At 45.0% G+C, this 22,211-nt stretch overlaps 1 protein-coding gene across 1 annotated transcript in view; it reads right to left on the reverse strand.

Annotated features, from left to right (window-relative positions):
* CACNA2D4 (calcium voltage-gated channel auxiliary subunit alpha2delta 4) overlaps positions 1 to 22,211 on the reverse strand; it is a 163,665-nt gene that overhangs the window by 16,658 nt on the left and 124,796 nt on the right. The window contains exons 28-32 of the mRNA XM_050936309.1: positions 14,989 to 15,050; positions 13,750 to 13,764; positions 10,729 to 10,773; positions 9,400 to 9,462; positions 1,559 to 1,629 (exon numbers count right to left, since the gene is read on the reverse strand). Coding sequence (XP_050792266.1) covers positions 1,559 to 1,629; positions 9,400 to 9,462; positions 10,729 to 10,773; positions 13,750 to 13,764; positions 14,989 to 15,050 — 256 coding nt within the window. The remainder of the gene's footprint in view (positions 1 to 1,558; positions 1,630 to 9,399; positions 9,463 to 10,728; positions 10,774 to 13,749; positions 13,765 to 14,988; positions 15,051 to 22,211) is intronic.

Below are 22,211 nucleotides of genomic sequence, written 5' to 3' on the forward strand. Positions count from 1 at the left end.
GTGTGAGCTAATTTTTTTTCCTACTCAGGCTACATCCTGGATATATTTTTGTACATAAGAATTGCCATGCTTGATTAGACTGATGGTCTAGCTAGTCCACTGTCTGGTCTGTGGGTAATGCTGGATGCTGCTGAGAGAAGTGTTGTAGCTGCTGTAACTTTTATGTTGAAATGTTCCCAATTAATATGAACTTCTTAAAGAAAAGGGTGCAACAAAACACAACTTAGTTTTCAGATTAGAGCCCTGAGTCGGTTACAGACAATCTATTTAGCAAAGGACCACTAGGCGACACGGTGAATGACAAAATTGAACTTGATTTTAAAAAAAAAAAAAAGATTAGTTAAGCAAACAGGCATGCTATTACTACTTACACAATACTTCAGTTATACTCATACTTGACCATGAAATGGTATGTCAGTGGGTGATTAGTCCACTGACAACAGAGCAAAGTAAAGTTTTGTGAGCTTGGAACCTAATGGTATTTTTTTGGATATTGATTGGAACTTTCCTCTGTTTTAACAAAATGACTTAAAACTATTATAAGAATAATTAACATTAAACACTTATTATCATATTCACATTTTTGCTACCTTTTTATTGGTTTTTTACATAGCCTATTATTTAAATTAACATCTATAACAATGTATTTTCGTGCTATTAATCTAGATAAAATTTTAATAAAACATTTATCATTTTAAAAAACATAGCAAGGATATGAGCAAAGTTACATTGTAGGCAACTTCAATTTTTCTGTTTTATGGTTTTCAACTTCTCTCTAACTTTTCTTACACTAGCAACTTTAATTTCTCCATACTCTTCTACACTTAGGCTAACTTAAGCCAAAACCTAATCATAGGCTACACTGTGCACTAATGTACCATAGGAGGAAATTTCTTCCTGAATTCAGAGGTGACCATTATATGCCCTCAAACGGAAGGATTATAATTTATGTACCTGAGTAACCCCAGATGCCATTTTTAATCCATCTAAATGTTTAATTTGTTTTTGAACTTACTAAAGAATTAATGTGCAGCTAAACCAGTGAAGGACATTCAAAGGGAAAACATTTTCTACCAACTGTATTGCAGCTACTGGGGAGGTCTCTGGCAGCCAGCCAATCATTTAAAGTCTTTCAAGGTCTGAGAAGAAACTGAAAAGCTTTCAACCAAAAGCAGAGAAACTTTCCATATATATAGCACCTTCTAACATATGGGACTAAGACATAGGTGCAGTTCACATAGTGCAAGACTGGGGCAGTTTGGGATTTAGTTGATCCCATAATGCTTTGCAGTAGCTGCATCCAGTAAGCAAGAGAAGCCTGGCAGGAGAAGGGAGAAAAGAAGTGTGAGGATTCTGATAAGGGGGAAGATGCTAGGTGAAAGAGTGTCTGTAGGAAAATAGACAGTAGGGAAATAAATAATTGAACTTCCTGCCCCACCTCATGGTTTCCCTCATTGTCCTTAAAGCCAGCTATACCACTGTCACTGAGACAATACATTTCATCCCCACCTCTATTGCCTTCTAACAGAAGAAAGGTACAGAGGAGATCTCCACTTACTGCCTGAACATTCCCATGTTTAGGAGTTGGTTCATTACTGAGCCGTCCACTTCACCAAAAAATTTTCCAGCCTGCACAGACAAAGTGATAAAAGGGGAGAGGGAAGAGAGCAATGTTAGTGTTAAAGTTCCTAAGCTTTCTACTGGTGAAACCAATCCATTCTGTCTAGACGCTGTAGGATCTACTACCTTATGAATACTGTTAATAACCAACAAGCACCTTTAAAGAGGCATCACACAGCCAGGGCTGGCTCTGGCTTTTTAGCCGCCCCAAGTGGCGAAGGGAGGTGGTGGAAGAAGCCGCGATTGGCGGCATTTCGGCGGCAGCTCAACCTTGCCACTTCATTCTGCCATGGGTCCTTTGCTCCGACAGGGACTGAGGGACTTGCTGTTGAAGATCCGGACATGCCGCCCCTTTACATTGGCCACCCCAAGCACCTGCTTCCTGCGCTGGTGCCTGGAGCCGGCCCTGCACGTAGCTCCAGCTTTTGACTGGCTGAGAAGTTTGAGGTGGGGCCTGTATTCTCTTGTGAATATTTGTAACCTGTGAACACGGGTTCTGAAAGCATGTGCCTCTCCTGCCTGAGCTGAAAGACCCAGCTATGTTAGCTCAAAATCTGTAGCGAACTCTTAAATCTCTGTGTGGTTCAGCGACTATAGGGGGACAAAGAGCACAATGTGTATGTGCAGTTACATGTTTATTTAGGAATCATAAGCAGTTTTGCAAATCACAGCCATACAGGTACCAAAGATGCAATATTAACAAATACAGCCATTTTTGTATCACTTTTTGTTTAAGAGAGACATTGTGCAAAGATATAGTCAGGATATTCTATTGGGCAGATTATTACAATATCAGAGGATGCAAAATCTTTACACAAGTCAATGTATGTTGCCTCTGGAGATTTTCTTGAACTCAACAACAATTCTGCCTTTACTTACTAACAAACCAGAGTAAGTCCGCTATAGTTATGTTTAACATTTGTCAAAGCAATGGTTTGTTTTCTGGCAAGTGTGCTTTCTCTGAGGATGGGATAGGGTAACTAAATATTTATTTATTGGTCTTCTGTCCATTTTGCAGTGTACAGATCTGATGGGTTAATTTTTCCATAAGAATTAGCTCCCATATAGTATGGAACCATTCTGGTTTGGGCAAAAATTTCCTTTTCTAATGAGAAACTAGTTTAGCAGCCAACAGTGAATGAGAGATTAATTCTTCATTAGTGGGAGTGTGACCGTTTCCCCTAGGAAGCCCCAGGAGGATTTACCAAAGCATCATTTGATAATAATCACCGAACATTAGTAATACTTGGTTAAAAATCTCCTCCCAATACTCTTAAAGAGCCAGACATTCCCACCACACATACGTAGGCATAAAGTCACCTCTTCCCCCCCCCCCCCACAATAATTTCAGACACAGTCAAAGGTGTCTGAGCAAGCTGTAGCTTTTTCACCTCACTGGCTCTTTCAATCTGATTATGGTGGTTATTGGTCCAGCTGCTTCATTTAATACCATTCTGTAGCAGTAATGAGAGCCAGAACAGTTGGATTTAATGCAACATAATCTGTAGCTGGCATGGCAAGGTCAAAGGGCCTTGGTTGGACTATGAGTGCAGCCTGTCTAGTTCAGGAATACTGGGACGTCTTGCTGAGTTTCTGCAATTCCTCCTGAGCACAGAGGGCCTGATTCTCATTTGCAGTGGCAATGTAAACATTTAATGGATTCTTAGTATAAATGAGAATAGGGCCCAGAAAGTACATTCAGAAAACAGCAATGATCTGGCCTTTTGACCTACAGTACTAGATTTTCAAAGCTAGGTACTTTTATGTACTGTGTGCTTGATAATAGCACGAGAAAACTCCATTTTTAGTAAACCCAAATGGCTCTTCATCAAAGCAACTCTTCACACTCATTAAAGCCCAACTCATAACCTTCTGCAGCTCTCAGCTTTCACTAAGCTTCTTGCTTCCTTTGGGAAGAGGTTAGTGGACCACCTCCTCCCCTCCAGCTCCCAAGGCACAGGGAGGCGTGGCTTGCATGATCCACTGTCTGTTCTTAAAACTATCTCCTACAATGGATCTGTGGGTGGAATCCCTGTCATCAGCACGTGAATCAAAGCTAGGCTATCTCCCCTGGACAGGGGGTGGTGTCAGATCAAGGCAAAGGACAGCAGCATGATTGAGTGAGGAGACATGATGGAGAAGATCTCATAGCTCCTGGAGCAGCTAAGGCAATTCAATCCCAGTTGCTCATGTCATCACTGTAAGAACACACACACTTTGGCACTTTCCTCTATTTTTATCTTGAAATTTTCTCTGTATGTATAAATATCTCCTGTCTGTGTGTTCCATTCTATACATCCGAAGAAGTGAGCTGTAGCCCACGAAAGCTCATGCTGAAATAAATGTGTTAGTCTCTAAGGTGCCACAAGTACTCCTGTTCTTTTTGCGGATACAGACTAACACGGCTGCTACTCTGAAATACTGGGAAGTGTCACACTGTTGGCAGGTTCTACTTGTTTTAAACAAGAAGCCGGTTCCTTGGTTGCCTTTCTTTGGCCAAATGCAGGGAGAAATAGGAACGGGGGTCCCACCACTGTTCATGTTAGAGCAGTAACAGTTTGTGCTGTCTTGAGATGCAGATGGGGTACAGGGAGAGCTTCCTCTTGACACACACAGTACTGCATGACTCACTGGACTCTCCTGCACAGACTCATTCACGATCTGATGCGCTTCCTGGTATGTTTTGCATGATGAGCACTGCAGACAGAACTTCTGTCCTTCTCTCTTTTATACACAGACATTGGCCTCGGTATTTAAATGGCATACACTTGTAAAACTGGCATTAGCATCAGGCACTAGGCACATATAACCTACATAGCTAACTTGGGTAGGGACGCAATGTAGCAAGCTGGCTGACTTGTTTCCTCAAGGAAATCCAGATTCAGGAACACTCCTCTGTGTTAAGATGGCCCACATGTGGAGATCCAGGAAGGCTGCAGTGTGGTGAGTTGTACTGTGTGGAGACCCAGGTTGGGAAAGGCTGCAATGTGGTGAGATGTCCAGTGTGCAGACACAGACCATGAAGGCTGCCCTACCCACCAGATCTCAGGCTCCCGATTTAGTAAATCTACTGCCTGTGTGGTCTCCTGGCTGAGTAGCTGCCATTTGTTTGATGTCTGTCGCAGAGGAAAAGGCTGTAGGAATCCCAATCAACAATTTAGAGACCAAAGGTAACAGGTGAAATAAAGAGCCAATCTAAATACAAATGAAACATGAACAAAAAGTCATTGGCAAGCTGTGGACTGAGAAGAGAAATGATGAATTTCCTCAGCTCTAGGGAGTTAACAGCTAGAGTAGCTGATAGCACTGGAGCCTGCCAGAATGCCTGATCTCAGAGGCACGCGGATAATGTTTATAATTTATCTAAATCCATGATAACAACAGGTTTTCACTCGTCAGATCTTCCAGAGAACAGCTTTGCATAAACCCCATTTTCCATAAGACCCAGGGGCAATGCAGAGGCAGCATAAGAGGAATACAGGTGCCATGTGCCCAGAACTGACAGCAGTAATGGCATTAAGCAGTCTGCCGTTGCCTTTGTCCATGGGCAAATGGCTTCAGGAATGTAACTTTTTTATATATATTTTTTTTAAAGCACGTGAGGGTCAAGATGAAGAAATAGTCGAACTTAGTCAAAAAAACAAAACAAAATACCCTGGACCTATAAACAGTAGGAACATAGGAACTTCCCTGCAAGAGCAGACCAGGAGTCCATCTATTCCTATGGCTGACCGTAGCCAGTACCAGATGCTTCAGAGGAAGGTGCAAGAAACCCCACAGTGAAGACTTACAGAAAAATCTGCCCAAAGGGCAAGTTCCTTCCCATCCCCCTCTCAGTTGGTAGCTGATTTATATCCTGAAGCATAAGGGTTATGTCCCTTCTATATGTTTTAATCTGTCTAATGAATTGTGGATGGTCTCATTAACCATCTAAATGACCATGCTGTTTTGAAGTCTAAGTTATTGACTCAGTGAAATCTCGTGGCAGTGAGTTCCACAGGTTATTGGAATGTAATGAAACAAAGGTTTTCTTTCATAATTTTTTCTTTTTCTATTTTATTAGCTGTCCATTAGTTCTTGCATTATGAAAAAAAGTAAATAGGTGTAAATATTCATCTTCTCTCTAAATTAAACCAACCTGATCTTTTCAATCTTTCCTCACGTGGAATTCTCCCCATGCCTCATTTTATCAACCATCTCTGAAGCCCCTCTATTTCTGTTATCTTCTAGCAGATGGTGGCCAGAACTAAACACACCATTTCAGGTGAAGGCATATCAGTGACTCACCTAATGGCATTACAATATTTGCAATATTATTTTCTACTTCATTCTTTATGCATAGTAACATTTTGTTTTCTTTTTTGACATCACTGTACACTGAGCAGATGTTTGAGATATCCATAGTGCCACCCAGGTTTCATTTCTGAGAGTTAAATTAGAGCCCAGAAATGTATACGTGTAGTTCAAAATTATTCCTTCCTATGTGCATTCTTACATCTGTCAATACTGAATTTCAACTCCTACTGTATTGCCCATTTGTCTAGCTTTATTAAGATCTTTTGATGTTCCCCGCAGTCTTCCCTAATCTTGACTTACCTAAATTCTATCTGCGCCGTTCACCATCTTGCTCTTTCCCTCCTTCCCTTTCCCAGAGTATTGATAAATATATTCAACAACACTAGTCTAACTATGGAACCTTGGGACACCCCATTGGTAACCTTTCCTATGTTGTAAATGGACTATTTATTCCTATGCTTTGTTTTCTGTCTCCTAACTACTTCCTGATCTACGACAGTACTTTATTTCTAACCACGTAACTACACAGTTTCTTTAGCAGCCCCTTGTGAGGGATTTTGTCAAAAGCTTTTTGAAAAGTTCCAATAAATTATAACTGGTTCTCCATTATGTACTATTTTGTGGACACTCACAAAGAATTCTAGAAGGTCAGACAATTTCCTTTACAGAAGCTGTACCGCTCATCATGTTCATTTGAGTGTTTTACAGTTCTGTTTTCAAGTATCTCTTCAACCAGTGTATCTGGTACTGAAGTAAGGCTGCAGTTATTTCCAGGATTACCCTCATTGTCTTTTTAAAAGACAGGTACAGTATCTGCAACTTTCTGATAATCTGGCATAGGGTGGATTTTAATGAAGTTGCATATTTTTGTTAGAAGGTTAAATATTTCGTTTTCCAGCTCCTTTCTACATCATCTGGCCATGCTGACTTACTGCTCTTCAGTTTGTTTGTTCCTGCATCTCGTTTTTTGACATCAGAATCCCTGAGAGTGCCCCATCTTCATTATCTGAAAAGAGTAGGTTTGGGATATGTATCTCCCCAGCATCGTCTCTAGTGAAGATAGACATAAAGAAATAATTTAGGGCCAGATTCTGTCAACCTTACCCACGCTGAGTAGCACGTTACACCACAAACAGTCCCACTGAGCTTGGTGGAGTAAGATGATACTCCTCATAAGTAAGGGGATCAGAATTTGGACCTTAGCTTCTCAACAACTGTCCTTACTTGCTCTCTTTATTCCCCAATAGTCCAGCAAATGTACAAATTATCTCACAAGTTTCCTCCTTCTGATTTACTTAAAGAATTTATTTGTTTCTGTCTTTGGCTTTTTGTTCTTCAAATTCCTCATTAATTTCTACCTGTGACAGTCTATACCACTATGGTCACAATTTTTACTAGACTATGATAATTTTTGTACAAAGTATGCCGTGTAAAGTATCATTTGAAAGCTCATAATGTGCTGAACATTTGTGTTCCAGTAAAATACATGTATCATCATTGTGTGTAAAGTTATAGGATTCTACTGTATAACATTGCTGTAACATTCTCCAAGTTAAGAAAAGCAGGCCCAAACCAGTTTCTCAGGAACAAAGGACAGACCAACACCCAGTCCGGTGTTAAAGAGCTATCATGGCTTAAGCAGCCATTCTCCAACAGCAGGAAGGTCTGAATGAGAAATTTACATTTCATCACAGGATGGTTCAGAACTCACATACACAAGAGACTTTGTCTCCAGCACTCCAGCTGGCTCAAAGGGGGGACAGTGATATAAAAATGAGAGACAGTGGCCTCCAATTCACCTCTCTTCCTTCCTTCTCTCTGCTCATAATATCAGTGAATACCTGAAGGACACTGAACTAAGAGGAGACTGAAAGGAGACCCAGCCTGCGAAATATACTGCAGTGTAGGATGAGGAAAACCTTTGCTTTGAATTTTGTTAGTTTAAGTTAACCATTAGCTTGCATTTTCCTTTTTTTTTTTCTTTTTGTATCCAATCCTGACTTCTATGCATCATCACTTGCAATCCTTTAAAATCCATCTTTCTGTAGTTAATAAACGTATCTTATTGTTTTATCTTAACCAGTGTGTTTGGATTAAAGTGTGTGGAAAACTCCATTTGGCCTAAAATAGGCCTGTGCATATCATTTTCCTTTGTTGAAATGATGGACTTTCTATAAGCTTGCATTGTTCAGTAGTCTGCTGGACAGTATAAGATGCATAGCTCTGAGAGATAAGTCTGGGACTAGAGAACTTGCTGGTGTTGCTCTGCGGTTTAATTCATGAGTGACTAGTGAGCAGCACTCAATACTTGGTAGCTGGGAGGGATTTTACGTGCTAGAGGCTGTGTGTGAGCAGGCCAGAAGTTGATGTTCTTACAGCAAAGCAGGGTAAGAGGCATCCCAGGTTGGAGAGTGGAGGGGACACAGCTGTCCAACAGTCCAGACTGTACCCTGGGAAATGTCACATTACCTTACACTGTACCTGCCATAGTTTATGCTCCTTTCTATTGGCTTCACTTGAGCTGGATTTCCATTTTCTGAAGGACACTTGTTTGGCTTGAGAACCCAGCCACTTAACCATCCTGTTTCTTTTCTTGCCTTCCTGCTTCTGTTTTAGTTTAGGGGAATTAATGTCCTTTGCGACTCTCGTAGATTATGTCAGTAGCCTCCACGGTCAGGGTAAGAATTTTTATTTCTTTACTTTTGACATAAAAACCTTTTGGACTAGTTTCTTCGTTATCTTTAAAAATTCCCTTGCTAAAGTTGTGTCACAGGCCTTTGGTACCTTCTCTCCCCCAAGGTTGTTGAGCTTAATTATACTGTGGCTGCTCTTACTCAATGATTCATCTAGAGTCATTTCTTCAACCAACTCCCAGAGACAGAATATCAACATTCTGTATTGTCTAGTACCCTTCCATCTGAGGGTCCCAATGCACTTCACAGGCACTAATGCATTCATTAATGAAGGCTCCCCATGCCCCCGAGGGGAGGGGAAGGTAAGTATTGCTATCCTCATTTTATAGATGCAGAAACTGAGGCACTAGAGTGACTTGCTCAAGGCCATATACCAAATCAGTCCCACACCTGTGAACAGAACTAAGGTCTCCTGACTCACAGCCCTAGGCTGTGACCTCCAGACCCCACTCACTTACCAGTGCTGGGGGAGGGTTCCAGCAGATTGGATGAAACACAGTGAAGCCTCTCAGCTGAGTCCTGATGTCTCCATCTCCTCCCGTCGGCCCTAGGTCCCCCTCCCCAACAGTTGTTTGATCTGATGCTTGGAAGGACAAGTGACAAAACGGGGCCTGTTCTGTGTATCCAAACCCTCACTCCTTTGTTCATAACAGTTGTAGGGAGGACACTGTGCTGAATGCTCTATTCGGCTGTGGTGGGTCCCTGATCCTGGGTCTGCATATTGAATAACTGGAGGCTGATGCAATTGAACTCTCCCCTCTATTACATAAGCAGGTCTGAGCCCTCTTACCTCTGTAGGTCCCTTGGAAATGAATATAAACCCATTATTATCAATGAGGAAGCAGTTCAGATTCTGCAGAGATATAAGGGAAAGGAAGTGAAATTACAGATGGCACTTTGGTTATGGTTGGTTGTTTATTGTTACTAGTATAACAGGGGAGGTAGTATAGCCTAGTGGACAGGGCATTGTCCTGGGGCTCAGGATACCTGGGTCCTATTCCCAGCTCTGTCACTAGCCTGATGTGTGACCCTGGGCAAATCACTTCCTCTCTCTGTCTTCATTTCCCCTCCCACCCTGCGTCCGCTTTGCTTATAGTATTTAAAGTGTAGTCTCTGCCCCAAAGAGTCTGCCGTTTACTATGTCTGTGTGGGCTATTACTGTAATATAAACAATATTTAAGAAAACACTACACACTGTCAGAAAAGGAAGGGAGTTCAGATAGCACTCTTCTTAATAGAATAGTAATAATACTTTGCATTTATCCAGTGCTTTCCACCTGCAGATGTTAAAGTGCTTTACAAACAATAGTGAGTTAACCCTTGTTACGATCTCCATTTCACAGATGGGGAAACAGAGCACAAAGACTAAATTCTTCTACGGTCACATAGTGAGTCAGTGGCAGAATGAAGAACAGAATCTGGGACTCCTGACAACCAGTTCTTCTGCTGTAAGCACTAGAGATGATCCTGCCTCCATCTAGATTTTTTTTCCAAGAGAAAAAGATTCCAGATTCTCCAGAGGCAAAAAAATCTGAGGTAAGGGTGAGAGGACCCTGGTCAAGATCTACCATTTCATGGGCAATCCTGATGGTCTATATTTTGCAGTTTATCCTATTGTCTCAGACTGAGGAAGAGATCAGGATCCAGAAGAGACCCTCTCTGATTATGAAAAGAGGATTCTTCTCTAATCCCACTGCTGACAGGACAGGACATTCTCTCCAGAACACAGCTGGACTCCAATGGTATAGCAGCCAGTGGAAACCTCGGATGGCATGAACATAGGGAGAATGGAAAACATGAGGGGCTTCTCTAACAGGCATTCTCCTCAGTAGCCACTAGAATCTACTGGCCAAATCAGAGAGGAGATCGATGCACTCTGAGCCCCACATGCTGTACCATGGTGATTTCCCCTGACCCAGACAAGCTCCCTGCAGGACTTGGTGCTAGGTCAAGCCCTACACTGAATGTTTGGCTCTGGTTGTGGTCCTGCTGAGCACCTCTTGTAAGGTGTTGAGCACCCTTGACTCCCACTGATTTCAGTGGGAGCAGACCCTCAGCCAATGACCTCCTCACCCCATAATCCTCACAGAGACCATTTAACGAACTCAATGAAACTTACATCATCCTGACAGCTCAGTGGACACGCGCCATCCACGCCACTGCACTGGAAAGGAACAGGAGAAATTAAATGATGACAGTGTCTCCAATACATCTGTTCGTCTATAAGGTGCCACAGGACTCTTTGCTGCTTTTACAGATCCAGACTAACACGGCTCCCCCTCTGATAGTGTCTATCTTGTTAGCCTCAAGGGGATGGACATCAGACAAAGGATCTACATCTTTCAGCTGGGTACAGGTCAACGACTTAGTTACCATTTTGAAATAGACTGTCTAAGCAGCACACACTTAACGCCTGCCAAGGATGCCAGTAATGGTTCTGCCCTCTACCCACAGTCTAATTCCTCAAAATAAACAGTATTGTCTCCACTGAATATTACACGTAAGCTTGGTTCTGCCTCCTTATCCATTGTGAGCAGGACCTAAGGCAACTTCTTGTGTGCTGTAGCGGGGTCCGCCTGGGCAGTTAATGTGTGGCAGGCTAGAGCACTGTATGTTCACAGCCTAGCTTGCCATGCGCTGACTGCATAGCAAGCCCTCAGTGCAAGGATGGCAGAATCAATCCCTCTAGTATTAATAACAAAAATAATTATAAATTGGAGAGAAAATGTAGGGTTCATTTTCATATCTCAAAACATCCTGTCCAAAATAAAGGCATTACATTTTAGGGATGCATTATTCTCAGGCAGTGTTTTTTATCCAGACAACTAATGACACAATAGAATGCGAATGTGCTCCAGTAGCCTCAGGCATCATCCATTTGTTTCATTCAAGGATCTACTGATACCAGAGTTGACGTGTGTCACGCCATTGAACTGGCTAGGACAGGAGGAGTTAAACAGTGAGTAACAAAAGCCTTCAAGTGCTTATTCATTTCATAACTGTTCCGTGTGTGTCTGTCTCTTTCTGTTATTTTCCTTGGGGGCAGGGGAGGGAAAGCTGATGCAGTGTTGCCAATTTTTCTACGCGAGTCCCCTTCCTTCTATGGCTTTCCTGAGGTGGGGAAGAATAAATGACAAAGATGACAGGCCTTGCCTACTCTGGATCCACTGCTGATTATTTTAAAACTGCAATAAATTCTATAAAAAAAAATAAGCCTCTCTTCGTCTGCTCTTCCTGGCTGTCTCTGAACAGCTGTGGGTAAATCGGCCTCTCAAATCACAGCAAAACTGTTAGTGGTGTTTCTCATCTCGAGTTCTGCAATACAGAGTGCTATTTCCATGGAGCCACCCTGTGTCCTGTAAGCATATTTCAAAGGATGATTAAAGAATTTTCAGTTTGTTTCCGGCTCCATGGCTTTGTGCCGTTGCCACAACTACATCGGCTCTTCACATCTTGATAATGGTTTAATAGACGATGACATTACCTGGTCCACTGTTATGATGTGACGGTGCAAATGTTGCCTTGTCATGATGGGATTATTTCATCCCCACATGACATATATATACAAAAAAGTGGCAGCCCTAGACGTCACTCTGGATTTGCTCTGGTTTGTGCGGCTGAGAAATATGGTCGTAATAAACCCAAGAGTATTACCCATAGGGATGAAGATTTACAAACCAAAGTGAAGTCAATTGAGTTAATCCAAGGGACAGTTTGGGCCCATTGTGTCTCTTGGCTCATTGTGTCTTTTAGCTCGGGGATTGAAGTGATCTCTCAGAACTACCAGCTCTGCCATCGCCCAGCAATGGAATTTCATTAGACTGTAACAACATTTCAGGAGTGTGAGAGTTTGTGTAAATCAGATACAGGTACAAGCTGCAAATATCTGGATCCAGATTTCAGACACCTCAAGGTTAAGGCTGTTCAGACCTGAGGGTTTAGTTCAGCCTAGATAAAGTCAGGAGCCACTTGCAAAATTCAAGTCCAGATTCATGTTCAGATTTCAAGCCACTCCTGCAAAGTAAAGGTCCTGAATGTTGGTTTGCTCCTAGCTCTAGTTTAAATCTATTTATAATGTTGTTGTGCCTGTCGATGAGGGCAGCAGGGAAGAGTTTTCTAATAATGTACAAATGGAAAAGTGGATAGTCTTCCAAAGGGAAGTTTGAATGTATCAATTAGGATTGTACCATCCAGTCAGTGGCCAGCTGGGGACTGGCCCAGAGAAGAGTGATGCAGCAGAATCTGACCAAACCCAAGAGTTCAGGTGAGAATCCCTAACAAACCCAGAAGAATTATTTTCAACCTGAAAGGCAGGGCTCCCCAGAGAGGGGAGGAAGTGGGGCAATTTGTCCTGGGCCCTGCAGGGGCCCCATGAGCCCTGGCCCGGTGGTGGTCCATGTCTTCGGCAGTGGGTGGCGGCTCAGTGCTGCTGAAGACATGGAGTGACTGAAGGGCCCCCGGCCACCGAAATGCTGCCGAAGTCCCGGACCGCCGCCGGGTGAGTACAAGCACCGCAGCTCCCCCACTTTGCCCCAGGCCCCCTGAATCTTCTGGGTGGCCCTGCTGAAAGGCTACAACACCCATTCCCAATTCATGTGTTCCCCTCTACATGCTTACATTGCAGCATTTGGACTGATTCTCATCTCGGCATAGGTGTGAATCTGGAAGAACTCTCTTAAAGCCTTTGGAATGACTCTGGGTTTGCAGCAGTGGGAGTGAGATTAGAATCACCTTTGTTCATTCTGCTCGAAAAAGAGCAGGAAATTTACGTGAGAAAACCACAGGGATGGGGATAATTGAATGTGTGCTCCCCATTTATTTTGGGACTGCTGCTTCAAACATTTCTGCATCACTACTTCCCAAGGGACCAATCCACGTCAGGCTCTGTGGTTTCTTGGGTGGGTCTCTGAATCACTGCAACCCAGTCTACTTTAAGGTTTGCCAAAGACACTTTGTTACTGCAAAGAAAAACAAAAGCTAAGTGGGCTTAGACTGTCGCCAGCTACTAGAGGCAAGGGACAGCATGTATCATACAATGACATACAAAATACACGTGACAAACAAAGCATCATACAACACAGGCAGGGATACAGTGGGGAACTCTGAGAGATCTCTCTGTCCTGAGCTCCTGTCTACTTACATCAGTGTCATTGGGCTGGGTGGGAGTATGTGGAGCAGTGCAGTATGCAGGAGAGATGTGGAGAGAAAAAACAAAATGTTCATTAGTGATTCCTTATTGAACTGCTAGCTAGTGCCAGTAAGTCAGGCAAACTCTTCTTTCACATGAGTAAGTGTTAGAAACAGGGCTTCATCCCTGACCCAGGAACCACCCTTCAGCTTCTTTAGTCTTTCTTCCCAGGCTCATTTCACCCCGGGAATGAATATATGTTAATATGTGTTTACTTCCTGGGGCCGTGTCCCCCAGAAGGTTCTTGCACAACCTCCTTTCAGTAACCCCCCTTGATAAACCTCCAACGAGCTCCTGTTCACTCTGTGGGAATCTCCTTATTGCCAGGTATCCTGTTAGACATACACGCAGGGCCCCTCAGGCTCCAGCCTGCTGAGAGCCCTCCCTCTGCCACCAATGGCAATAAAAATCCTTTCCCATTCCCCTCAGGCTCTCCAGTCATGGAGATAAGTTTTTCCTGAGCTCAAACCAGAATAATTCTAACCTGGTAACAGTTCCCTCTGTGGGCACTGGGCAGACATTTCATTCTTTGCATCTTCAGTCCGATGAGACTCCTCCCCACAATGTGCTGCCCATATTCCTAATATTTTGAGAGTGCCCCTTGCTGGTAACAAAAAGGCATTTCCATTCTCCTCCTTATCATACCCAGGAAATGCTCTAGTTATTCCCATTCTCTCACTCTGATTAGACTGTCTAAACCAGCACAGCCTTGCAAATTTCTCCTGGCCTGCTAGCTTGGAGCAAGTCGTCTTTTTTATTTTTATTTTTTATTTTGACAGGCTAGTAGGATTTCATCATCATCATCAACATCATCGCTGAGATCAGGATAGTAAAGGAGGGCAGGGAGATTTTGTGCCCCAAATTATAGCTTTCCATGATGGTTCCGAAAGCCTGAATGAATGCAAACATATTTCCACAATTGTGTCAGCTGCAGCCGCGTTAATGCTGGGCCAGGATTCTGACATTGTTAACGCAGCATTCCTAGAACAGACTTGCGGTTCATGCAGCATTAGAGCCGTCAAAGGATTAGAGAAACGTGTAACTTAAAACTAATCTACCACATAAATCTGTTTAACACAAATTTCACAAAAGCCTTCATGGAACTGCCACCAGAAATCAACGTGCATAGCATGGGACAAGCAAAAGGAAGGTGGTGAAATCGTATCTCCACAGAATTACTGCCATTCCTACCTGCTGCGTAGCCATCCAAAACTTGCGTTGGAGTAATTCCAGCTTAATTTGCACGCCCACAGCTATGGGGAAACAAAAGTGGGGAGGGAGGACAGAGGGGTGAGAGAAAAATAGCTGCAAGTTAGGAAAGGAAAAAAATTTGCATGAAACAGGACAAAATTGCACTCGCAGCCTGGTTCCAAGTGTAAATGACGAACTGAAAGGTAAGCATTGAGTCAGACAGTCAAGTGAGAGTCAGAGGTTTAACAGGCTGGGAGAAAAGGAGGTGTCAATTGCTGTATTGAAATATCGACACCTCCCTCTCACTAAACACTACAGAGCTACAAACAGATTAAAAAAAGGCTTTTATCTTGGGCTGTCAGATATATTTTCAGGCCAGGGTGGACTGTTAGACTCATCTAGGCTGATCTCTTGCGTATAACACACTTTGGGTTTGGCTACACTTGCAGGTGTGCAGCGCTGGGAGTTACAGCTGTCTTCGTGCAGCTGTACAGGGAAAGCGCTGCAGTGTGGCCACATTTGCAGCATTTGCAGTAATGTTGGGAGTGGTGCATTATGGGTAGCTATCCCACAGAGCACCTCGTCCCATTTTAGCGCCGTGGGTTGTGGGAAGGGGGCGGGTCATTCTGCTTCCTGTCCCAATGCCCCATGATGCACGTTTCACATCCCAGCAATCCCTGTTTTTTCGTCCACGTTTGGTGCCATCTTGACTCTCTCAAAGGTTTCTGTGCAGCGGGATTTCTGTGGGAAATGGACCCCGAACTGCTGAGGAGTATGCTGATGAGTCTCGCCAGCACATCACATTTGGCAGTTGAGCTATTCCTTAAGATCCAAAGTGATGAGGAGTCTGACAATGATAGCGAGTCGCCTGACGTGTATGACACTAAATTGCTTCTGGCATTCACGGAAATGCTCAGCACCATGGAACGCCGCTTTTGGGCTCGGGGAAACAAGCACTGAGTGGTGAGATCACATCGTCATGGAAATCTGGGATGACGAGCAGTGGCTGCAGAACTTTCGGATGAGAAAAGCCACTTTCATGGGACTGTCTGAGGAGCTTGCCCCCACCCTGCGGTGCAAGGACACGAGATTGAGTGCTGCCTTGCCGGTGGCTATTGCAATCTGGAAGCTGGCAACTCCAGACAGCTACCGATCAGTTGGGAACTGGTTTGGAGTGGGAAAGTCGACCGTTGGAATCGTGTTGATGCAAGTTTGCAGGGCCATTAATCGCACCCTGCTAAGAAGAACCATGACTCTGGGGAACGTGCAGGACATTGTGGATGGCTTTGCATAAATGGGTTTCCCTAACTGTGGCGGGGCGATAGATGGGACGCATGTTCCTATTCTGGCACCACCCCACCTAGCATCTGAGTATGTTAATCGGAAGGGGTAGTTCTCTATGGTTCTTCAGGTGCTTGTGGATCACTGTGGGCATTTCATTGACGTTAACCCAGGCTGGCCTGGAAAGGTGCATGATGCATACATCTTTCGGAACACTGACCTGTTCAGGAAACTGCAGGCAGGGACTTTTTTCCCAGACCGGAAGATCACAGTAGGGGACGTCGAAATGCCCATTGTGATCCTTGGAGACCCTGCTTACCCGTTAATGCTTTGGCTCATGAAACTGTATACAGGGAAGATTGACAGGAGCAAGGACCGGTTCAACTACAGGCTGAGCCGGTGCTGAATGACTGTGGAGTGTGCTTTTGGCCGTTTAAAGGGGCGCTGGCGATCTCTGTATGGGAAGCTAGACTTGGGGGAAAGCAGCATCCCCATGGTTATATCCACATACTGTACCCTCCATAATATTTGTGAAGGGAAGGGTGAAAGATTCAGTCAGGCATGGACCTCTGAGGTTCAACGCCTGGAGACTGAATTTGCACAGCCAGAGAGCAGGGCTACTAGAGAGGCCCAGCATAGGGCTACAAGGATTAGGGATGCCTTGAGGGAGGAATTTGAGGCTGAAAACCAACAGTAACGTTTGGTGCCTTGCACGGGAGTGAAGTGCAGTGGTTACAATGTTAGTAGGAATCTGTGTTTCCTAAGTTGATTTGTAGTGCCCGTTTCTTTCCTGGGCTAAGGTATCTTTGACTTTCTGCAAGAATAAAGACTGTTTTCAAAGCCAAGAATTCATTTATTGACAGACACACAACATTTTGGGAACCTAGAAGGGTAGGGGGGTGGGGTGGGGAACTGTACAGTCACAGGTTTGAATATGTCCTGTCTGGAGTGCTGTGCAATGACTGCTGCACTTCAAGATGCCTATACTGCATGGTGATGGGGGTTGAGTGCAGAGGGTAAGGGTCGTAGTTCTCAGGGCTGGTTGGTGAACATACAGGTGTTGGAGGCAGCTGGTGGTGGTAAGAACTTGGATGCTAGGGAAGGGGGTTTTGAGCTGACATTGGGGCACAAGGGAAAGAGCTTTTGGACGGGGCGGGGGCGGCACGGTAGTGCTCTGCCTGCATGGCTACGAGCGCCTGGATAGAGTCCTCTTGGCGTGCCAGGATGCTTATCAGCTGCTTTGTGCTTTTCTTCCTGACCGCTGCGTTTTTCTGGTGGATCCTGCTTTCCCTTTCCCTCCAGTCCTGCACTTTTTGATTCTCTGTGGCAGAGTGATCCATAACTGCTTGCAGCAGGTCGTCTTTGCTTTTCCGCGGCTTCTTCCCGAGGTTTTGGAGTCTTTGAGCTGTTGATAACACAGGCAGCCGATATCTCAAGGTTGCTTGTGGAAAGGCAAAAAAGGCAACACTTAACAGAGGCAGCATTGTTTATATCTCAGACAGTTATTCCCACACAGTGAAGGAGTAACGTTCTTCACAATAGCATAATTTTCCCATACCAAAGAGAGCGCACATAACCCACAGGAGCCCCAAAATGGTGAGTAAGGGGGACTGATTGTTTCTGGGCTGTACTGGGATTTCTGTGTGTTGGGGAAAGCAAACAGCTGCAGGGGGCACCTACACTGAACACTTTCCCAACATTTTCCACAGGAGTTGATCGTGGAAGATATCTCGCTGCTGCAGGTCACCTGGGAAGAGTGGGAGGGTCTTCTACAGCAGTGCGGATTCCGCTCTGGCCCCTATGCAGCTTGCCTGTGTCTTGCAATGGTCCCCCCCACCCCTCGCGGCACAGTGGCGTGGACGCATTAGCCTGAGTGAGACAAGGATCACAGTGGCTCTCCCAATAAACTTGGCAAGCGCATTGCCCACGCTCTGGCTGAAACTTTTGAAGAGATTACTGAGGCCGATTACTGCGATGTGATAGACCACATCAATGCGCTATTCCACATCTAGGCATGCATGCATGCAGCCCGAACCCTCCCTCCTCTCCTGAAAAATTTGCATCCTGAAAATAAAAGCCGCTTACCGAGAAACCGCTCCTCTGTTTGTCCTCCACCAAGTACTGGCTGCTGTGACTGGCTACCTTCCTCCTGGCTTGAGAAGAGCTCCTAGCTGCATGCCTCCAGGGACTCCGGGGTGTCTCCCCCCACCCCAGTACCCTCAATCTCGGTTTCCTCCTCCCCCTCCTCCTCCTCCGCTCCCCGCTCTGAAGTGTCCATCGTGGTCCTCGGATTGGCGGTGAGGTCACCCCTAAGTATCGCGTCCAGCTCTTTGTAAAAATGGCAGGTTGTGAGGGCAGCACCGGAGTGGTGGTTTCCCTCGCGGGCTTTGCAATAGGCACTCCGCAGCTCCTTCTCTTTAACCTTGCACTGCACTGCATCCCGGTCATGGCCCCTTTCCAGCATGGCCCTTGATACCTGCCCAAAGTTATCGTAATTCCTATGGCTGAAGCGCAGCTGGGACTGCACAGCTTCCTCCCCCGAAACACTGATGAGGTCCAGCAACTCGCCATTGCTCCATGCTGGGGCTTATTTGGCGCATGGAGGCATGGTCACCTGGAAAGATTCACTGATTGCACTCCACACCTGGCTGAGCAAACAGGAAGGGGATTTTTAAAATTCCCGGGGCATTTAAAGGGCGGGTCACCTGAGGCCAGGGCAGTAGAGTTCAAACTGATGAGCAGAGTGGCTGAGCAGGCATTCTGGGATACCTTGGAATACCTCTGGAGGCCAGTAACAGCGCTTTGGTGGCCACAGTGGCGGAGCAGCGCTGCATCACCAGCGCTGCAGTCATTATTCCCCAGGCCGAGGTGGAGTACAGCCAGCGCTGTAGCCAGGGAGATACAGCGCTGTATGTGCCTTGCAAGTGTGGCCGGTGAGTGAGTTGCAGCACTGTAAAGCCACCACCAATGCTGCAACTCTCCAGTGTAGCCAAGCCCTTTGACTCAGAAAGATAGGCCAGTGTCAGGAGTGGGTTTCAAGCCTCCACCTCCAGGTAGACTGCAACCTGAATGCAGCAATAAAGAAAACATTTACACCACAAATTAAAGCATAATTGTGGGCATGGTAGGGAAGATGTGGCAGCATGGACTTTAGCATGGGCTAGCAACCCAAGAATGTACCCGGGCTTGTACTGTGGCGGTGAACCTGCACTGAAGCCTGTGTTGCTGTGTGTTCAATGCTATTGTTATCCATGCTAGGTGGATTAAATAGCTTACAAATACACTCTAATCTGTGGTGTAGATGTGACTATAGCTCATTCTTGATCAACAAAAACAGTTGCAAAATCCACACAGAAATATAACACTTGTCAGTAGAAAAGGGGAAATTTTAAACTCACTGACTGCTCTTCCCAGCTGAGTACATCTTCCCCTAGGCCAAAGGGTATTCTTTAATCAGTCTTGCCTTGATTTTGTACCTCAACCCCTTCCACACACGGTCACATCCCCAGGATCATGCCCTCTGTAGAAGCAAGAAGTATGCAGTGTGTCTCTGTAGGATGTAGGAATGCCCCTAGCTGTACATACAAATGCAGTAACAAAGATTAACGGGCAAGTGTCAACCCACAGAATCGACCGGCCAAATCAAAGGGGCCTGCAAGAAATCCAGCCTCAAGAAGGATCTTAAAATATGATGATAAAGAATAAAGAGAGAGAGTCAGAGAGGAAAGCATGAGAGGGAGAGATGGAGGGTCTGGTCCCCTCCAGTTTTACACCAGTGTAAGTGAGAGGAGAATCAGGCCTGGTGAGTTTTTAGTCTATATTGTGCAACTTTGTGTGGCTGCTTTTAAGTTAACTCTTTGATCTGATGTTGTAATTCAGCTGGGAAGGAATAAAAACCAGAGCGTGCAATAGGAATTATGCTACGTGCACAAAGAACATGGCAGCTGGCATCATGGCCATGGTATATCATCTCTACTTGTAATGCCCTGGTGTCAGTGTCCTTCCTGTCACATCCTTACTGCTGGTACATCTTACAAGATCCCACTTCACTAGAAGGTTTTTAATCCAGAGCTCCCTATTATAGAATGAATCTGACTGCTGTGAAATGGGGAAAGGAATTATTTTCTACAGTTGCCTAAAGCCCAGAGTACACAACCTGACAAGACATAAGATTCATCTGGATCTAAGTCTCTGAATATAAGGAAAGAAGAAAGAACAGGGCTGAGTTCAGCCCTCGTGTGGTTACATTGACTTCAGCTGTGTTACCCCAGGGGTGAATTGGGCTCAGTAGCCTCAAAGACCAATCTGTGTTGGAGTGTGATAGAGTGTAAATGATGTTGTTGATGTTGAGTCCATCTAGAAGATGGGCTGATTTTGTACATAGCTTTGAATAAATTCCTTGTTATCCTTTAAAACCATCTCCAGCAAGAATCAGTCCTCCTTATCAGAGCCGATCACATCAACGGGAGTGAACATTACCAAGGACATGCAGATTTTACAAGACGGAGGAGGAGTTGGTACCAGGTCAACTAACCTTGGAACACAGGGAGTTATTGAGAAGCTCATGTTTTTGCCAAGAGGGACCTAAGGCCTAGAAATGTTGTTCAAAGGAAATTAAAACCTTTGTCATGAACCCTTTCCTCCTTAGCCTGTAGGGTGCAAATAACTTCCACTGCAGAGTTACGTGTGTCATGAGGGGGAATAGGGCTCCCGGGTTTGTACTGGTGCTTTCTGGCCCTCCTGGGCTACTCGGTAGCTAGCCCTCTCCTTTCCACATAGCCTGCAGCCATGGTTCTCCTTTCTGGGAAGCCTGTCAGCTATCTTTCTCCTTTGCATGAGGCCATTGCCACTGTGTGAAGCCACCTCTCTCCTTTGCATGTAGCTTGGCAGTTAGCCCTCTGCTTTCTAGCCCAGCAGTGAGTCCTCTTTCCTTGTAGTGGCCTCCTGGTGATGTGACCCAGCAGCCATCCCCTCCTACCCCATGGGGCTCACACCCATTCTTCTTTCCATGCATTCCTGCAGCCAGAAGAGGTAAGAAGGTGTAATTTCAAGCAATGTAGGGTCTACTTTAACTTGCACTGTGGTTTGTCTCTTTCTGGCTGGTGTCCACTCAGGGGAACAGGAGTAGGGGAACCTGTCCCCTTCTTGTGTCTTGTCTGCTGACTGGAACCCCCTGCCCTTGCCTATGTGGGGAATGGTGGCGGTTTTCAGTGGGGACTACATTAGCCTCCTCTGCATTTATGTAGAGCCTGGGAGTTTAAGAAAAAAGAGGCAGAGGACAGTCTCTCAGGCTATATCTATACTTGGGTGTGATTCCCAGCTCATGTAGACATACTTTTGCTAGCTCACATATTCAAAATAATAGTGTACCCATGATAGTGACAGCATGGGCTAACTGCTGCATCCAAATCTGCCCGAACCTCAGGGATTAATATTCAGGGTGGCTAAGCCAATGCCACCGCAGTCCGTGCTATCCTGGCTACACTACCATTGAGCTAGTGCTAGTATGTAGATGTAGTGTAAGGGGCAGTAAGCAGTAGGGGCCTGGCTGTCCTGCAGACTGGCCATGCTTTGGAAGGGAGTGGGAGGAAGGCAGAGACACAGATTCAGGAGACGAGTCAGGAGCTTAGATGAGAGGAAGGAAAAGCTGGCGATAAAAAGTCACGGCATGTGCCAAAGAATAGCTAATAGCTACCCGAGATCCTTCTTTGCTCCAGCACAAGATCTGCGTTCCACTCTGCTGTGAAATTTGGGGTGGCTATGGAGTACAGCATAGCAACAACCATAAAGTCCTAGGGTGACCATGAATAATGGTATTATTTCTACTGACATGCCAATAACTCAAGCAACTGTAGTTCCCCTGTGGTAGAATAAAGTATGTGAAGGGAGACAACATAACACGTTGAATAGTCAGATACTGATGTGTGATTCAGACATCCCAA

This window comes from Gopherus flavomarginatus, chromosome 1, assembly GCF_025201925.1.
Source record: "Gopherus flavomarginatus isolate rGopFla2 chromosome 1, rGopFla2.mat.asm, whole genome shotgun sequence".
NCBI classification, from domain to species: domain Eukaryota; kingdom Metazoa; phylum Chordata; order Testudines; family Testudinidae; genus Gopherus; species Gopherus flavomarginatus.